This window comes from Barbatula barbatula (assembly GCF_947034865.1).
Source record: "Barbatula barbatula genome assembly, chromosome: 16".
Lineage (NCBI taxonomy): Eukaryota > Metazoa > Chordata > Actinopteri > Cypriniformes > Nemacheilidae > Barbatula > Barbatula barbatula.
In genome coordinates, this window is record NC_136779.1 from 14,483,600 (window position 1) to 14,501,623 (window position 18,024).

The following is an 18,024-nucleotide window of genomic DNA, read 5'->3' on the forward strand; positions in this document are numbered from 1 at the left end:
GCAAAGATTCCTCTCTGGATTTCTGCCTTCTCTCACTGAATGGCACTTTTGTTTGCGCACTATCCATATTACACTATAACCCATATTTTTCTGTTTAACAATGCAAATGTGCTGTTAAAATTCCTACAAGCTCTGATACAAATCACCTGTCTGTGCTAAAACCTCTCTCACAATGAGTTCTACATCTTAAAACAACTTGGTGGGGGGGGTTATCATGTGCCTTTTTATGAAGATTTACTGTCTGACCATGTTTTCATTATTTTAACAAATGTCTAGACGATCAACAAGCTAAATAAAAGTAAAAGGTCATATCATGGCTGGGTTGCAGGGTCTGTATCTATTGCAAAAAGACATAAACACTTGTTTTTGGTAAACAATAACAGAAATTACAGACTAATTCCAGGCATTTTACTTCTTTATTGTTGACAATAATCATATGCCTCAACACAACATACTCTTGCATTTTTAACATAAGTATAATTTCTGTAGGTACAGTATATTGACATGTTGTAGGAGTAAGAATATCTCTAAAAGAAAATAAATATCACTAAAAACATTTGTGTTGTACTTTAATCTTTACACAGTGGTGATCCTGGCCATGTGTCCTTTACTGTTAGGGTTAACACACTTGAATGCCAGCTCACTCAGCATTTGGCATCATTTTCAACAGACTAGGATAAAAATGCGTTTGTGTACGGACGCACACAACAAACTTTAATTCCATCTGAAAAGGTAATCTCTCAATATAAAATGCACAACAAAAAAACATTGAATTACACTAGACCTGGTTCGACAGCAAAGATATGAAAATGACAATCACTTTTTACTCGGCTGGCATCTGTTTGGATTTTGTGCATTTGAAGAGTAAACCAAAAACAGATTTACTGATAACCCTTACATTTATCTATTATTTTAAAGCCATTATGATGCGTGTTCTGGCAAGACTTTCCCCCAAAGTTTAAGTTACAAGTGCCTGATATTGATATAAATCAGAAGGGTTGAACAGGGTTGGTGTGTTTAATCTCTAACAGTCAAGCACGATAGATCACATCTATAATATAAAGATGCATCATCTTTGAAAAATTATGTGCATGTCTGAAACAGAAAACGTATAGCAAATTTTATACAATCAATTTTAAAAATTTTCATCTTGATTTGTGATTTTTTTTAAATGAAATGTAATTGCAGCGCCATCTACTGGGAAAACCAATAACACTGAATAGTTAATCTCTGCTAATACAATGTAAGAACAACAGTATTACAAAACTATAGTTTTGTATAATATAAGGTTAAATAAATTGCTATTAAAAACAGGGCTGTTTCTGTTCAAACAGGCATCCAACATCCAGAGACAATATACAAAAGACAGGGTGAAGAGCTGTTAATCAATAAGGATAAAGATGTCCATACGCAATCTCTGTGTTTAATAGGATCAATTCCACATGGTCAAAAGCTGAGCCAAATTCTCAGTGACTTACATTAATCCCATATTGTCAGCCATGTGGTAAACCAGACCCCAGCAGGTGTCACGCTCTGTGAATAAACCTTTTAAAAGACACTGCTATAGATTTACTGCTATCTAGTTGATCTACAGCCTGAAGACAGGCGATAGTATCATTCTATTCACCTCTGTATATGACTTTATTTTTGTCTGTTTCATGCATTTTGATTTCATACAGCATGTTTGGAGGGAGATGCTTTGCCATACAGTCCCAAATATAGACAGCCAGGTTTTCTGTGGTGCTGTATAGAATAAATAAATATGAATATGTCATAAAAGGGTTTGAATACACATTTCAACAACCTTTTTTTCAGACAGACACGATGGAAAAGATTTGTAGACAAATACCTGACAACATTAGCAAAATATGGTACATCCAGGTCCAGATTTTTATGGTCAAGCGGTTTCATGATGGTCTCCTATAAACATATTTTAACCTTTTTAAATAAAACATAATTTAAAACTTAACAACATTCATACTTTTGTGGATGACATGATTTGAAAGAAAAATCTTGCCCAAAAAACATATTTGCCATGCAATTGAAATTAACTGTAATATAGATCATAACAAATGCATTGTTATAACATTTGTGTCAGGTTATTACGTTGAAGGTGACAGAAATGTGATCAAATGGGTTTCAGTTGCCATATTTGTAGTTTAAATATTGTGCAGAATGAAGTATTATAGTATAGTACATATACATATAGCATCTTACCTCAATGATTTGCTTTAGATCAGTAAGGTTCATTACCATTCCAGTGTTTTTGTCGATCTATAAGAACAAACAACATGATACATACTGTATATGCGTTTGTGTATATATACTATACAGACAGACATGAATGTTAACCATGCATGTAGACATGATTGCAACATACCTTTCCCTTAACAGTCACTTCAACTGGAAAACATATATTTTTTAATTACTTTTTGAATGGTTAATAGTTAAAAAAGTGTAATATTACAGGGTAATCATAGTACTAAATGCACATATAACTCACCTGTATAGTTATGTCCATGGCCATTCGGGTTGTTGCATTTTCCAAATGTTCTTTTGTTTTCTTCGTCACTTAATGATTTGCTAAATGAATAAACGCACAAACAAATATAAGTGATAATTATCACAAATAAACTACACTTTTATGTTCTTAGTTATGTTCATGTCTGCAGATGGTGCAAAATGCGGCAGCGCGCCCTTTAACTGGAACTCGAAAATACGAGCGCATCTCTCCCATTTTATCCTCACTTCACCGCCCTGGTGGTAAAATGAATGTATTTGCTTTAAAGTCGCTAAATGGTCTTGCCCCACTGTACATTTCTGAGCCGCTACACCCTCCCACCCGTTTTCTCAGGTCAGCTGATAAAATGTTACCGAGCGTGCCTAAAACAAAACGTAAGCTGAGAGGGGACCACAGACAGGCACCTTCACTTTCTTCATTCAAATCACTTCTCATTCTCAAACTCATCTTTTCTCTTTGGCTTTTAAAACCTGATGTTGACATTTTGATTGTTTTAGTGTATATGATGTATTTATATATGTTTTTATCCATTCATTTTTCTTTACAGCACTTGGGAATAAATAAAGTTTGATTGCTTGCTTGCTTTAAAGATCTTAGCCCTAAAAACAACAATTCCCATAATTCCTTTCCATCGACGCAATGCGTGTCTCTCTTCCTGAAGCGTAACGTTACATGGATAAAGGTTGTAAAAATCATGTGCGTGGGATTAAAGCCCAAATCTACATTATATATTGTCAAATTCGTCTCGTCTCAAATGTTTGCACAAAGTGTAAAGATACAAAGATAACACTGCGTTAAACGAATGTGTGGAGAGCTATACTTATATATCAAAGCAAGTAAAACGACGACTACACCATCACGTACAAACGTCAGACGAGTAGTTGTGGGGTTAAAGCAAACATGTTTTGTTAGTTTTAATGAATCGTGGCTTCAAACGCAGAAACGGTGTTAATGTATTTATACTACCTGTGTAATCGATGGCAAGCACAAAAACTCTGCACGCGCGTGATGTAGCAGATACGTTCAGCTGTAGTCTCAACGCTAGCCATCTTCTTATAGCCCTGATCTGAACTGTGGTTGACGATGAAGCTAGCCTTCTGTAAGTGAAAACGGAACCATAAAGTCACTGCAGAATATACACCATACAATTATTTTCGGTGTAGTTGGAGGCGTGGCTTAACAGAGCCGCCTCTCAACCTCAGGGCATGACATGTGTAATCCATTATTTTATGGCATCAGCACTTTCCATGCACATGATGCTCCTTGTGTGTGTAATTGTATCTTTGACTATTTTGAATGCTTTAAAGGAATGTAATTAATTGTTTTTACTTCATATATAATGATAATAACGATAACAATAATGATAATAATAATGTGGAAGCTTTAATTCCATTAAATTCCATTTTATTTAATAGCACTATTTATCGTTTTACAGTAGTGCAAAGCACAAAAGAACACATTTAAGGAATTCATAGATAAAACAGGAACCTTGCATAATAAAAAATATATTTTGATATAAATACAGTAGGCCTACATGGAACACCTTTATCATGGTTCTTCAGTGACGCACAAAAAATATACAATAAAATGTTGAAGCTGCTCTTTTTGTCATACATTGAAAGTAAATGATGACTGACACTGTCTGTTAAACACATCGAATTAGTATGCTACCATATTGTGATTTAATCCAAATGCACTAAATAAATCCTAAAGGTCTCCTGCTGTCACATAAGCTTATGGCCTAAGTCACTTATAGTCCAACTCATTGTCTGCCATGTATTCTAGACAAACTCTTACTATCAACTCAAAAGAGGGTTTAGCCATAATCACAGCTTCATCCTTTGTAATCCACCACACTACTCATGTTGAGTTTAAATAGCAGACAATGTAATTATGCTCAGTTGCTCAGAATCTAAAAAGCTTTCAAGGAGAGCTCGTCTCCGAGGTTTCTTCACAAAATGGGCAATGCTAAAAGTGGAGCCCTTTCCAAAGACATACTGGAGGAGCTGAAGATGAACACCAAGTACACTGAAGAACAGCTTTACGCTTGGTACCAGAAGTTCTTGAAGGAGTGCCCTTCCGGTCGCATCAGTCGAGAACAGTTCGAGAGTATATATGCCAGTTTCTTCCCTGATGCAGACCCCAAGGAATACGCTCAACATGTTTTCAGAAGCTTTGATTCCAACAGTGATGGAACGCTGGACTTTAAAGAATACATTGTTGCTTTGCATCTGACATCTTCAGGAAAAACCATTCAGAAACTTGAGTGGGCGTTTGCTTTGTTTGATGTAGATAAGAATGGCAACATCACAAAAAATGAGATTCATGAAATTGTGAAGGTGAATATGAAATCATAGTGAGCTATCATTTAATGCTATATATAAACTCATTGAAATGCCACATTCTCTAAATTTCATATTCAACCAGTGTTTGTTCAACTCACCTTTCATTGTACTCTTCTTTCTTAGTCAATATTTAACATGATCTCTGAAGAAGACCAGAAAAACCTTCCGGATGATGAAAACACACCAGAAAAACGAACTGATAAAATTTGGGACTTTTTTGGGAAAAAGGAAAATGGTAAGCAACTATTTGTGTACATCACAGATGTATTATGTATAACAAGTTAAATATCTCTATAGGCATCTAGAAAACTGATATAGATATCAGTGGATCCATACTAAGCATTGAAGAATAGTTTTGTTTTAAATAAAGGTGCAACACGATGCCATAAAAGAACCTTTTGTCTGTATGGTTCCAAAATGATCCTTTAACATCCACAGACAACCAAATCTTTTTGTTTAAAAAAAATTTCTTTTTGTAGTTTAAATGGATTAAACAGACAGAAATAGTTCTTTTAAATTGCAGTTCATTCATAAATGAAAGTTTGTCATCATTTACCCACCCTCTTGTCATTTCAAACCTGTATGACTCTCTTTCTTCTGCAGAACACAAAAAATATATTTTGAACAAAGTTGAGAACCAAACAGCACTGGCCTCTATTCACTTCTATTGTATGAACACAAAACGAATTCAAGTGAATGGGTTTAACAACATTCTTAAAAATATTTTCTTTTGTGTTGAACAGAGAAAGTCATACAGGTTTGAAATGACAAGGAGCGTAAACGAAGACCGAAATTTCATTTTTGGGTGAACTAATATGGCATCGCTGTGAAGAACCCTTTGAAAACTTTATATTTAATAAATGTTTAAGTTTGACAGCTTCGGATTTATGTTTTGTCTGGCAGGTAAATTAACAGAGGGAGAGTTTATTCAAGGAGTCATGGACAATAAGGACATTCTCAGACTGATTCAGTTTGATAAACCCCAAAAGGTCCAAGAAAGGCTCAAAGAGAAGAAGCAATAACATCACCTGTAACATCATTTGTTTTAGTTTGATCTGATTCTTTTAAATGACATATGCATGAAAAGTTCCTAATATTTATTTCCAAATATTTTACATATTTTTCTGCTGTGTAAATTTACCAAGAAAAGAGATACAGTATTTTAGCTTGTAAGTTTAAGATTACTTAATAACTCCACTGAATGTGCCATGTTAATTTAAAAATGTTGTTTATTACCATTAACATTGAATGTTTAACATTGTAGTGCCCCACAATTTTCTAAATAGTAAATATAGAATGCATTACATTTTCATCTAGACACTTATAAACATTAAAATTAAAACAAGCAGTCCATTGCCAAATATTATTGGATATTATTGTCAATATCCATGTAACCACACATGAAATATGTACATAACCAATTCTTACTTCAAAAAACTATACTTCACATATAAAGAGAGGTGTCAAGGTTATTTTAGTCGTGTACTTTAATGCTTATTACAAACGGACCACATGACCTGTTAAATAAAGACTTTTATGAGTGTCAGTTGTAGCCAGGCATAGACTGACTATTAAGACCAAATTTGAAGAACAAATCGGACTTACTGATGCAACTGTGTTTAATGTATTGATGTATAACAGGCAATATTTTCAATTAGACCGGCATAGGTCTCAGAAAACTGCATGTTATGAGTTTATGTAATATTCAGTCTTTCATACAAAAACAACAAGTGTCAAAAACATAACAGAAGCTATTTACAGTGATTACAATATACATTTACGTTAAGCAGACGCTTTTATCCAAAGCTTAATCATCCTTATTACATTTTGTACATGCACAGGCCAATGACAAAATCATACGTGAGATAGATTTAAAACTCGCTCTCCTCTATGACTTCCTCCACTGTTTCTCCTAGTGTCATCTCCCCATCACTGCTGGAGAGACTCTTGCGTGTGTAAAATTCCACACCTGTGTTCCGTCCACAAGTCACGTCCTCTTCTGTTTGGACAGTCACTTGCATTAGTTGTCCCTGTGTGGGGATGTTGTTTCCTTCTGTGTTTGATTCACTCTGTTCTGTGGCTTGTCTGGGTTTCTTTTGTGAACACTTCCACATATATTTGGGATGTATGTCTGCAAAGCAATTGTGGACCTCAAAGCGGTGGGAAAAAAGAAACACCTGCCACCTCTTTTTTAGCTCAGCCTGGACCTGGAAGATGAGTTCAGAAATTTAGTTTATGACAAACAATTAGACTCTTATTTTAGCAACAAATAACACTTAATTTATTAGGTAAAGCCATGTGAGTCTTTTCTTTCATGTGTAATTCTTCTATTCATCCTCAAATTTGTGAACACTATGGGGCTGTTAAAACATTGCTTGGCTGGTTCAAGGCCGTCTGGGAAACATGTTTAATATTTGCATATACCATTTGGTGAGGAATTATACATGTCATCTTTAAATCATGAAGAAGTAATGAATATAATTCATTATATTAAAGCAAATCTGCAGAGCTCCAGAATCTTACCTCTCCATTAGCAAAGCAGTACAGAACCGCAACTACAAGACCCTGTGAAACAATAAAGCTCAGGGTTAAAATCTTTTAGTGCAAAACAAAAACTAATTAACAATGCTCCCCCATTGTCCACAATATTTGAAGGCCTCCCCACAGTTCTAAACCAATAAAATATTCCAGAATCAAACACTTAGCAGTAGTTGAGGCCCCTTGTGCTGTGGGACAGTGTTTTAGTGAGTCAGAGACTACCTTACCTGGAAGGAGCTCAGGGTTAGATTGATGAAGTTCCGAACATAGCGGTTGCTACCCTCAACCGATTCATCGATAATTATGGTAAAGACAATCTCATGGACTCCAAGCAGAGGAACCAACACAAGCGTTGCTCTGGCTAAACTGTGACACAGTGGCAAGTGTTACGAAATGTAGTCCATCGTTATTTTTAGAGCTGTCAAACAACTTAATTATTTACCCAGAATATCTGTGTTTACTGCATTTGTGTGAAACACACATACTGTATTATATATATGTTAAATATAAAAAATAAATGAAAAGTTCACCAACAGCACTTTTAGTTTAACAGTGACTAACCTGTATCTGTAGTCAGTGAATTTCACTTGGTCGGCTTTTAACTTTGACAGCAGAAGTTTGATGATTTTGAGGAAAATGCAAAAAATAACCTGAAAAAGTGTATTAGAGTGTATTATCATATCAGTTCCGATCCTTAAATATCAAGTTTATGAAATTTTGCGGTAACCATCGGCTTACTCCACCCCTCCCTTTTAAAGCGCTACTGCGGCTGACACTGGACAAAGTCCTCTAAAAATGTACACATTTGATCTTTAAATCATCTGTGTATACTTTTATTCAACTTGTATTCAAGAAATATAGTATGTAACCCATGACCTTGCTGTTGCTTATCACCATGCTCTACAGTTTTCTTTTCATTTGTGTGTAACTGTGACAGAATTAAGTGATTCGACACATTGGACCACAACTCTTTTATCTATCACTCTCATGACTGCTTGTGACCAGCATGAGATGTGTAGCGGAAATTGCTGCGAAATTTCCACAAAACCCTGACAGCAGAATAGACGTTAATAGTTAATAGTAATTCAAGTAGCCCCTCTTTTCTCTTGTCATATTGAAAATGTGTTACCAATAGAAAACTGTTGCAACAAAAAGTGAGATTAATTTCAGGTTATATAAAATTGATTGAGTCTCATACTCACAATAACTGACAGTGTTATTGGTCCTCTGATTATCCACCAGATCCACCTGATGTTATTGGACCAACAGCTTTAACAACAAGTTTTGGAGGTAAAACATGCATGACACAATAAACATAAATAAATGGTAACTTTGCATGAAACATACCACATTCATAACAATAATAACATACACACTATAACCACTATCATACTACTCTTAAACTATTTAATCATAGTTACAGTATAACTTTATAAATATGTATAATACATTAAAATGACCATATGTTATTACACACATTGAATGTGTTATACTGTATATAATTGAGCTTACAATCTGTTTATAATACATAATCAACACTAAGTCATGCCACCATAAAATACCTCCTAAAACAAATTACATGCAATAAAGTCATTTGAAAGTCACAATCTACAGTAAAAAAAAACTTACTCTTTATTTTCATATAAAGTTTTGGCTACAGTCCAGGGTATCACAAATAATAATGGGGTGCCTGAATGATAGGGACGAAGAAGAAAAAAAATCTTACATTTGAAAGAACAAACAAAACATATATGGGTAGTTGACAAATAAAAAAACATATAAATAATATTGTGTAACAGCAAATATTTTGATTTTTTTTACTTTGAAGATATTTTTTTTAATGTTATTTTATATTATAAATAAAATATGATTAATATTAAATAACATAATAATAAATATAACACAAAAATAGGTATACTTGTCAACTACCCATGTGTTTTAGGGTTTTAATCCAATCCTACCCCATCCTATAACCATGTATGTCTTGAGAAGTTTTTTCCTGGCCAGCACTTCAGTGAACAGGAGCGTGTGAAGAAATACTGCCTCTACCAGGAGCCAGAAGTAATTGCACCCTACAAAATATTCCATGGACACCTTTGAGGCCTTGCAGATCAAATACATCTGAAAGGTTATCACAAGAAAATATAATACTTTATAATCTATATTTATACTATAAACCTATCATATATTAAAATATAAATGGAATAAATCGATCTGTACCGCAGAATTTGTGTAGCTGTTCCATCCAATTTCATCATTGGGCAGTCTGGAATATATAACTTGAAATATAACCTCTTTGGTAATTACTGCTGTTGCTCGAAGTATGAATGATACAAAGAGGTTCATGTGGATGTAATTCCTTGTGCAGTGTAACTTTCTGAAAACAACAGGTAGAATTAATTTATTGCTTGCTCAGGGACAGAGAAAATTGATAATCAAATATTTGGCGGCAGCATTGGACTGGGACAGAATAAATTGCCGGAAAAGAAAGAAGTGAACGTGTTTGATCAGTCAAAAGAATGCATAAAATAATTGCAGTGATAAATCAACGTTAGATTATCATAATAATTAATAAAAATTTATTTTACCACTATTGTTAATGACCAAAACATGATTCACTCACCTCAGGCGACTCATTATCACAACAGCCAATGAAAGGGAAGAAAAAGACAGCGCATATCCTACGATGGATAAGACTCTCAACACAGACTGCCGAAATACTTGGTCTTCCTGTGTATGCAAGACACCATTGTAAATAATGTCACAATGGAGACCATAATGTATGGCAAAGGTATTCACCTCAGACTTGAAAAAATGTGGGTTTTCACATTCTGAGTGATTTCTCCATAGGATGCTGGAATTCTCCTCAGTTTTCCAGGTCCCATTGACCGCACATTCCTTGTACACATTTCCAGTAGCACCTGAAAGGACAAGACTAATGAAATATTCTTAAATGCATTTAATTAGACAGTTTGTCACAACTTGCACCCTCTGCGAAATCATGTGAAAGTCACATACTCTAGCCATGAGAATAGATCAAAATGATCAAAATTAGTTAATACTAAGGGTGTAATGGTTCAAATTGGTCACATTTCGGTTTGTCTCACGGTTTTAGGGTCACGGTTTCGGTTCGGTTTTTGCTATGTTCAGAGAAAAGGCAATACTGACAAATAAAAATAAGAATATAATAATATTATTAATAACAAATAACAGCGCCCATAAAACAATAGCGCAAAGCAGAAACTGCATATATACCTTTTAAGGTATAGAAATGGATTAAAGTAATCAAATAAAACATAACCTTTACATATGTACAAATAAAATAAAGATGAATCATAATTTAAGATATAGAAGCTATTGTATGGGCGCGTTTGTAAAATGAAAACCTGTCAAATTTCACCATATTTAAAGCTCAATCTAAATCTTTAATGTTAACACAATTCCTGAATTGTAATGTTATATTTGAATGTTAAATCTTAATGTTAAATGCAAAAGTTAAATCTAAATCCTATATATAAATGTAAATATTTTAGGATAATCTTGTTTTAAAGGCATAAATATAAATACTAAATATTAATGAAATACGTTCATTAGGGGGGTCTGTCATGGTTCTGCCTCCTTATGTCTTGATTTCCCAGTCTAGTGGCAGGATTATGACCGAGCCACGTGTTATGTGTGAAGAGAAACATATTGACATAATATGCGTTCTCCGGTCTCATCTGGGAAACGTTTTGTGTTTTAATAAATCTCTTTTTGTTAATACCCTTAACCGCTGCCTGCACTTGGGTTCTTCCTACCGATCCCTGACAATTGTTTTCTACATAAAATCATTCACATAATGCAACGAACATTCTGTAAAAATGAAGAGTTTGGTTCCAAAAGGAGATGATGTCTTTTTGTCATGTCTTTTTTCATTGTGCATTACAACTAATATCAGTCAAACTGCAGTTGGTTTGTTTTGATTTAAGACATAATAAGAAAAAATACAATAATCACAATAAATACATGATAACATAATAAAAATAATTTAAACCGCACTCTTCAAATATAACCTTGATATATTTATTATTGACCATATTGTTATATAACTTTCTAAATCAAGCACAACAAGATTATTTTGGAGTTGACCAACACCAGTGGTCTCCAACGAGGTGCCCACCATGCACAGGGCTCATAAGAGTTGCACATGAATGATGCTCGAGACGATACCAATCCGGCAAGTGCTGGATGCATCGTCACTAAAGTTTATCAGTTGCATGTGTTTCTAAGCTTTGCCGATGTAAATATATTCAAGGGCAAAAATATGTAAAAGACAACTCAATTTGATCGCTGTAAACTTGATAAGATGTGTGTGCTGTGCGCAGACATATCAAACGCAAAGATGCACATATTCTAAAAAAATGCATTAAAGTATGCGCTGAATTGAGTTGGATACATTTTTATCCGACAAGAGGATGTGCTCAATTAAATACAATAGAAACACATTTACCGAACAAATTCCTCGATGCCCATGATACCATGTAAATGTGTGTGCCTTTCCTCAATGCCAATGGACAGCATAACTGGACTAACAGTCCGGTCTCGTTGTACACCCTCAGACTGTAAAATCGCCAGTGTTAACATTTGTCCAAGTAACACTCACAGTGTATATATAATCCACACTCTCAAAGTGTGGATTATATACACACTGTGAGATTTAACTTTACCTTTTTAACACTGGCATTTTGCTGTGCAGGAATGTTGTTCAAAAATGCTAATAGCCAAAGTCTGACATGAAAGTTGTTCGGTATTACCTCCCATAACAGTTTTATACAGCTGCGATCCTTAAGAGAAAGAGTTTTCCTCCGAAAGCCGCGCGTTTGTGTTCCATCTTTGCACTCTGAGCAGCAAATAATTTATAGCCTATTTATAAATGTATTTTGCAGTCCATGGTGACGTTGGTATTTACATTAACAAAGATTTTGAACAAATATCATATTTGTTTCTAACAATTCCGTATACCATTAAAACATAAACAGTGATCATTTAAACACTCTAATAGGCTATTCTGTGAATGGTTATGATGGAATAACTAACATGAAATTGACTGTAACAAAAAACATAAATCAAAAAAGTTAAGTACAACAAAAAAAAGGCATCACATTATGCTTTACACAGTTTAATGTTTGAAAGTATTTTCTCATATCCAACAAGTAGCCCTCTGGAGGATTTTATCTCTTCCCTTACAAAAAGGTTGGAGACCCCTGACCTACGCAATATAGCCAATAATCATTCATATAGGAAGAATTAGCATCATTGGTTGTTTTGTTAACTGGTGTTCTCAATGTATATAAGATATCCACAACAAACACCATAAAGGCAACTGTACGGTTGAAATAATAAAAAGATAACATAACAAATGTAATAAAACAAGAAAATTAAACAAATGACTCACCTTCTCTGATCCATGGTAAATAGGAAGGACAGGGCACAGATATTATTCCAGGAGATGAATGTGGCCAACAGGCAAACTTGTCAAATGTTCCATTGCAAAAAATTCCTACAGGATACATTTGTACAAGAAATAAGCACAATACATTCAAGCTTCTTTGTTGATTCAACCATTTTGTGTGCATTTTCATTCACCAGTTCCGGTAGGGAAAGTAGCTGTCAGCGATCTGGTACAGTTCTCCTGATATTCAGAACGTTTCTGGATCAAATCATCCAGGCTGGAGCCCATCACCTTTACAAAACCAACATTTACTGCTGTTTATGTGTGGATTGTAAATCAACAGAGAGAATTCTACAATGTTGTTGTAAAAAGTAAAAACTGTTGTCATAAGAATAGTGGACTGATGTTTTTTTTTTTTCAGCATTTAGCAAACACAAGATGGCAGTATTTATGAAAGAGCTGCAAAAAAGAAACACCCTATGATGTGTTTTCTTAATTTTTAGCTATAAAGTAAAGATTTGCTAAAAGTCCTAATGTACTTTAAGCTTTTTTATTTTGACACAATTACAAATATTGAAGAGTGTCTTGTGGTCGGTAATATTGAACACATTTGCATTTCTGCTACAATGAACATATTAATATTTACACTCTGCCCTGATTAAAAATACCAGTTCCTCAATGTTTTTGTCAGTTAAGAGAAAGACATTTGTTTAAAAAATGAAATTCTTGTACCATTGTTACGAATAGAATTATTAGCAGAATTTATGTTAAAATTGCAAATGAAGTGACTGCACACATGTGCACACTGGTACACACCCTCTTTATTATACATTTGATTTGGATGCTTATGAGTTACTATTTTAAGTCTAAATTACAATGGATTAAAAGCAATACACCATCTGGTATATTTTAAATATCACGAAACTATAATTTTGATTAAGTATCAAATACAGACTAGTGGGTCTATATTTTCAGAAACAACGCAGTCTAGCAGATCATTGTCATTATGTTCTAGACAGTTAAACTATATATGCAAAAACAATACATAGATAATGTGCATCATAAATGTTATGGTCACATCCTAAATTCATGCAGGACCTCAGGATGACTTTTGCACAAATCAAAAACAGATTATCATGTTTGGAAAATATACTGCCGTCTACTTTCCATGCAATATTTTAAAAGATTAATTTACGTCTGGTAAAAAATTCAGGGTATGTGGAATTATGATAGGAGTTAAACAGCAACACATGGACAGATCATTTTTTCTTTTGAAAACAAATTGTCATTCCCTCAAAAAAATATATTTTGCCACTATTACCTAAATAGATCTTTACCTGGTGACTGTTAGTAAAACACATGTTCCACCTAGAATAACTAGTTTTCCTTTTAAAAATAGTCACCAAGCTTTTATTGGCTTATCAAGTGTATTGGTAAAGTTAGTGTAAAAACTAAAGAAATCCAGGTAACACATAGACTGTGTTTAGTGCGGAGGTCATCCATTCTTACCTGTGTAGTGTAGACGACCATAAACAGACCACAACGCAGAATATCCCTGTCCACCAGCCTTCTCTCAGGATAGGGTACAATCACCATGAACATGGCTCAATATTCACCTGCCCACGAGGTGAAAAAAACTCCACGACTTCATGCCACATGCCCTATGCCACCTAACTCGCTTTCGCTCAGAAAGATTTCTGACAACATGTTAAATTTCCTATATATCATTCAATGAGAATGGTCTTAACGTAAATGACCTCCAGCAGAAATTCAGAGCCCTCAGAGAACGATCAATGGGAGTTCCCAGACTCTGGTTGCCTAATCTTCAAAAGAGAACGTCTGTGTTGTTTCACTCACTCCTGCTGCACTTCTGGCCCTCCCAGCCAATCAAGATAAGGCAAGAGACCATTTTCAGACATGATACTTTCTTGTTGTAGCCAGTGACATGCTTACAAATCAAAGATTTTAAAGAAAAAATACTGATTTCTAATTCCTCTCATTTCTATTACGTAAGCTACTGTAACTTTAAAACGCATTATTTACATTGTAATTTTTTATTTACTTTTATTTACTGTTGGCATTATCTTTGTACAGTATTAGAGCTGTCAAAAGATTAATTTTTTCACATCCTGAATAAAAGTTTATGTTTACATAATTAAATATCTGTCTGTTTACTGCGCATATTATTTTATACAAACATACACACACATAGGCCTACAATACATATAGGAAATCACTAAATTTTTCCAATAATCGAAATGTAATATTATGTATAGGTTTATACATTTCTTTATTTTTCTCAAATATATGCATGTATACAAAATTACACAAAATTTTATTCTAGATGCAAATAATCCCGATTAATTATGTTAAAAGTTAGGAATTAAGATTCTCTGATAGAGAAGAGATTTTAGATTTTCTTCCCTGAAATATACATTTCACATATATTTTATATTTCTGTAATCGAGAAGAAAATTCAAAACGTTACCATTTTCCGATGGGCTAATCTTGGCTAATTACGTACGATCTCATTTGTACATTTTAGTACCATTTGCTTTCACGTCATGGGGTTAAGTTTAGGGGCGGGGCTTTAGTGTTTATCTTTCTAATCGTTTATGTTTTCTATGATCCACAACTTGGATCATAAGAATAAGACAACTCTAAAATAGTTACACATTTCTGTGAGGTCAGGTTGGAAAATCTGAGGCAAAGTTTACTATAGTAAAAGCTACTGTATAAGAGACCTCGGAGTAACTTTCCTCTAATTTGATAAGCGGCTAAATCACATTATTTATTGCATCTTGCAAACTGTAAGGGAAAACAAAGAGCAATTCCTTAAAAAACAGGAAAACTAAACTGGAAACTAGTAGGAGGCTTTTTCCAGGTGGCTTTATTTTTGCATTTAGCCTTTTTTTATAAGTTTATCAGTGAATCATATGAGCCACTCAAGGCTAAGTACTGTTTTTCTAAAACTAACTAAATTGCTTTACACTTTTGCACTCAAAAACAACAAAAGATGCATCTCCTGGAGACAAACTTTACATTTAGTTGTACTGCACTCTTTGTTTACATAAATTAACTCAACATTAGAGTTTTTACCATATGAACACTTTACTGTTAGGCCAATTAAACTGTATAATTGGCAGCTTTTAACATAGTACACTAATTATGCTAAGAGTTTAATATTCTTCATTCAAAAAGGCAATTATGATGCATTAACATAATAGGAATGCATTGACTGCTGTATATGTTTGCTGTAATAAAACAACATCATGTTAACCATTCAGAGAAAACACTGACATTTTACCTCTACACTCACTACTTCCTGTTCAGGACATTAAAACTCTAATGGCATGCAATATATAGAGATTCAGTCATCATCAGAAGGAAGAACACATTTCTTCGTGGCTTCCCAATAGAGAAATCAAACCAATTCATACCAATGTATTACAGATAAAGTAAACATGTAGAACTTAGATGATCAAATGAATGAATGAATCTGCATAGACGAGGAACAAAGATTCTTCTTGTACGCAAAATGCATTTGGTTTATAGCATTAGATTCAGTGATTTAACCAGAAGATTTCGCTCCAAGAAAGTTACTAGAATTAAAAAAAATTTTAGGTACAAGAAGGAATGGCCATTACCCAATCAACTTTCTTTCTCCTGATACTACGTGTCCTGGAGATGTAAACAAAATGGGCCACGAACTTGTGCAGTCAGGCAGTCTAAAACTTAATGGGTTCTCATGATCTCTCTTACAGGGTCAAGATGAGAGGCAGATATACAAGCTGAATAGATGATAAACAAATGCGCTTATAATTGCATCATAGTGTTACACCATCAATGTCCGTAATAACCTTGCTTAGTTAAAAATGTAAGGTATTTCTTTGTTTTAATGAAAATGCATCTGTTTTATATGAAAAAAAGAAAATCCAAGGTAAACTACAAAAAAAGAGATGAGTTGACAGTATAGAGAAGGGGAAGTACAGCACCCACAACAGTACATACGTAGGTAACTGAGTCAAATTTTGTTTTGTTCTTCCAATGAAATTAATAATATTGAGAGGAATTAAGAGAAATGATTCGGGCTAATTTTTTTAAAGCCAGCTGCACATGGTGTGGTTGCGTGTACGTTTCTTCCACATGCTCAAGGCTCATCTCCACAACATTACAAAGATAAATTAGCACATTAGCGCTTATGGGGTCTGTGACACTTTGTGTACACAGTGAGCACGGAGCACGCTAACAACGATCCAAATGTTGATGCTGACACTTTGTTGCTACATTTGTATTTCAGAGAGCCCCCCAATTAAATGTGAATAAAATATCACTGATGGACAACTTTAGCATCAGTGAATGTAAAATGACATTAGTGGGCTTCATATGTTTTGTAAAACCCACAAAACTGGGGAAGACCACAATGTTTGGACTTTAGCCTTAAATTAGATTCAACTTTATTGTCATTACACATAAGTAGACGTCAACGAAATGTAGTCATTATTAGTTAGTTATTAGTTAACTTCTGTAGTCAATCCAGTTCAAATTTGTAGTTTATACAACAAAATACTACAATATACTATAGAAATTATAGTACAGTTTACAATAGTAAATACTGGTATAATGGGTAACAGGTTCATTATGTATGAAAGAAGAAATTCAGTGGTTTAGAGCATGGCACCAGCAACGCCAAGGTCATGGGTTGGATCCCGGATACTGCACATGCCTACTTGCACATTGCCTATACGTAGTATAATGCAATGTAAGTTGCTTCATCTGCCAAATGCATACATTAACATGAAGAACAGTAAGCTTGTTCAATAAACATTAAATTTGGTCTGAAATTTAAGCTTAATGAGTGGATGATGGCCACGTGAACTTATGTGATCAAATTAGAGATATTTGATTTCCATCATTGCGTATTTGGTACGTGCAGCGGGGGTGAGCCCATGTGTATTAATAATTAGGACATTTTCAGGAAACACTGCCATTTGTGTGCCCATGATGTTAAAATGTTACATTACATTAATTTATTTTAGACTTTAGCACTCCTTAATCGATACAGATGGAGAATGTAAAAGCTGTATTTTTTATTTGATTCTAATTAGATCTGCAACTTTATCATATTAACATCATCAACTCGAAAACACAAGCTGTACGTACACTGTACTATGTAGTTTATGCTTCAA

At 34.1% G+C, this 18,024-nt stretch overlaps 3 protein-coding genes across 4 annotated transcripts; 1 reads left to right on the forward strand and 2 right to left on the reverse strand.

The window, feature by feature from the left end:
* Positions 1–402: 402 nt before the first annotated feature.
* On the reverse strand, positions 403–3,721 carry pts (6-pyruvoyltetrahydropterin synthase). The gene is made up of 6 exons (XM_079477188.1): positions 3,488–3,721; positions 2,504–2,583; positions 2,381–2,403; positions 2,218–2,274; positions 1,850–1,920; positions 403–1,743 (listed from the first exon to the last, which is right to left on the reverse strand). Exons 1-6 carry the CDS (start codon positions 3,568–3,570, stop codon positions 1,620–1,622), a joined length of 438 nt encoding a protein of 145 aa, XP_079333314.1. The 5' UTR covers positions 3,571–3,721; the 3' UTR covers positions 403–1,619.
* Positions 3,722–4,479: 758 nt separating this feature from the next.
* Positions 4,480–5,888, forward strand: rcvrnb (recoverin b; the record flags this gene model as incomplete). The annotated part of the gene is made up of 3 exons (XM_079476975.1): positions 4,480–4,860; positions 4,990–5,101; positions 5,770–5,888. 3 exons carry the CDS (start codon positions 4,480–4,482, stop codon positions 5,886–5,888), a joined length of 612 nt encoding a protein of 203 aa, XP_079333101.1.
* Positions 5,889–6,079: 191 nt separating this feature from the next.
* Positions 6,080–14,676, reverse strand: glp2r (glucagon-like peptide 2 receptor). Of its 2 annotated transcripts, none has more exons than XM_079476977.1 (13): positions 14,345–14,676; positions 13,030–13,126; positions 12,839–12,943; positions 10,204–10,325; positions 10,028–10,134; positions 9,625–9,781; positions 9,366–9,525; positions 9,034–9,094; positions 8,607–8,652; positions 7,966–8,054; positions 7,632–7,770; positions 7,390–7,431; positions 6,080–7,073 (listed from the first exon to the last, which is right to left on the reverse strand). In XM_079476977.1, the coding sequence occupies exons 1-13, from the start codon at positions 14,435–14,437 to the stop codon at positions 6,738–6,740; spliced, it is 1,554 nt and encodes a 517-aa protein (XP_079333103.1). In that variant the 5' UTR covers positions 14,438–14,676; the 3' UTR covers positions 6,080–6,737. The 2 variants fall into 2 exon arrangements, with proteins under 2 accessions (XP_079333103.1, XP_079333102.1); XM_079476976.1 differs by having other exon boundaries at positions 8,607–8,673.
* Positions 14,677–18,024: the final 3,348 nt, after the last annotated feature.

Bases quoted from the DNA above. Each gene is read 5' to 3' on its own strand.
- pts (XM_079477188.1), bottom strand. From the start codon at position 3,570: ATGGCTAGCGTTGAGACTACAGCTGAACGTATCTGCTACATCACGCGC. The intron at 2,584-3,487 runs GTAGTATAAATA...TTATTCATTTAG, and splicing joins GCTTGCCATCGATTACACAG to CAAATCATTAAGTGACGAAG. The intron at 2,404-2,503 runs GTGAGTTATATG...TATGTTTTCCAG, and splicing joins CCATGGACATAACTATACAG to TTGAAGTGACTGTTAAGGGA.
- glp2r (XM_079476976.1), bottom strand. From the start codon at position 14,437: ATGTTCATGGTGATTGTACCCTATCCTGAGAGAAGGCTGGTGGACAGG. The intron at 9,782-10,027 runs GTGAGTGAATCA...TGTTGTTTTCAG, and splicing joins GTGATAATGAGTCGCCTGAG to AAAGTTACACTGCACAAGGA. The intron at 7,074-7,389 runs GTAAGATTCTGG...CTCATCTTCCAG, and splicing joins ACTGCTTTGCTAATGGAGAG to GTCCAGGCTGAGCTAAAAAA.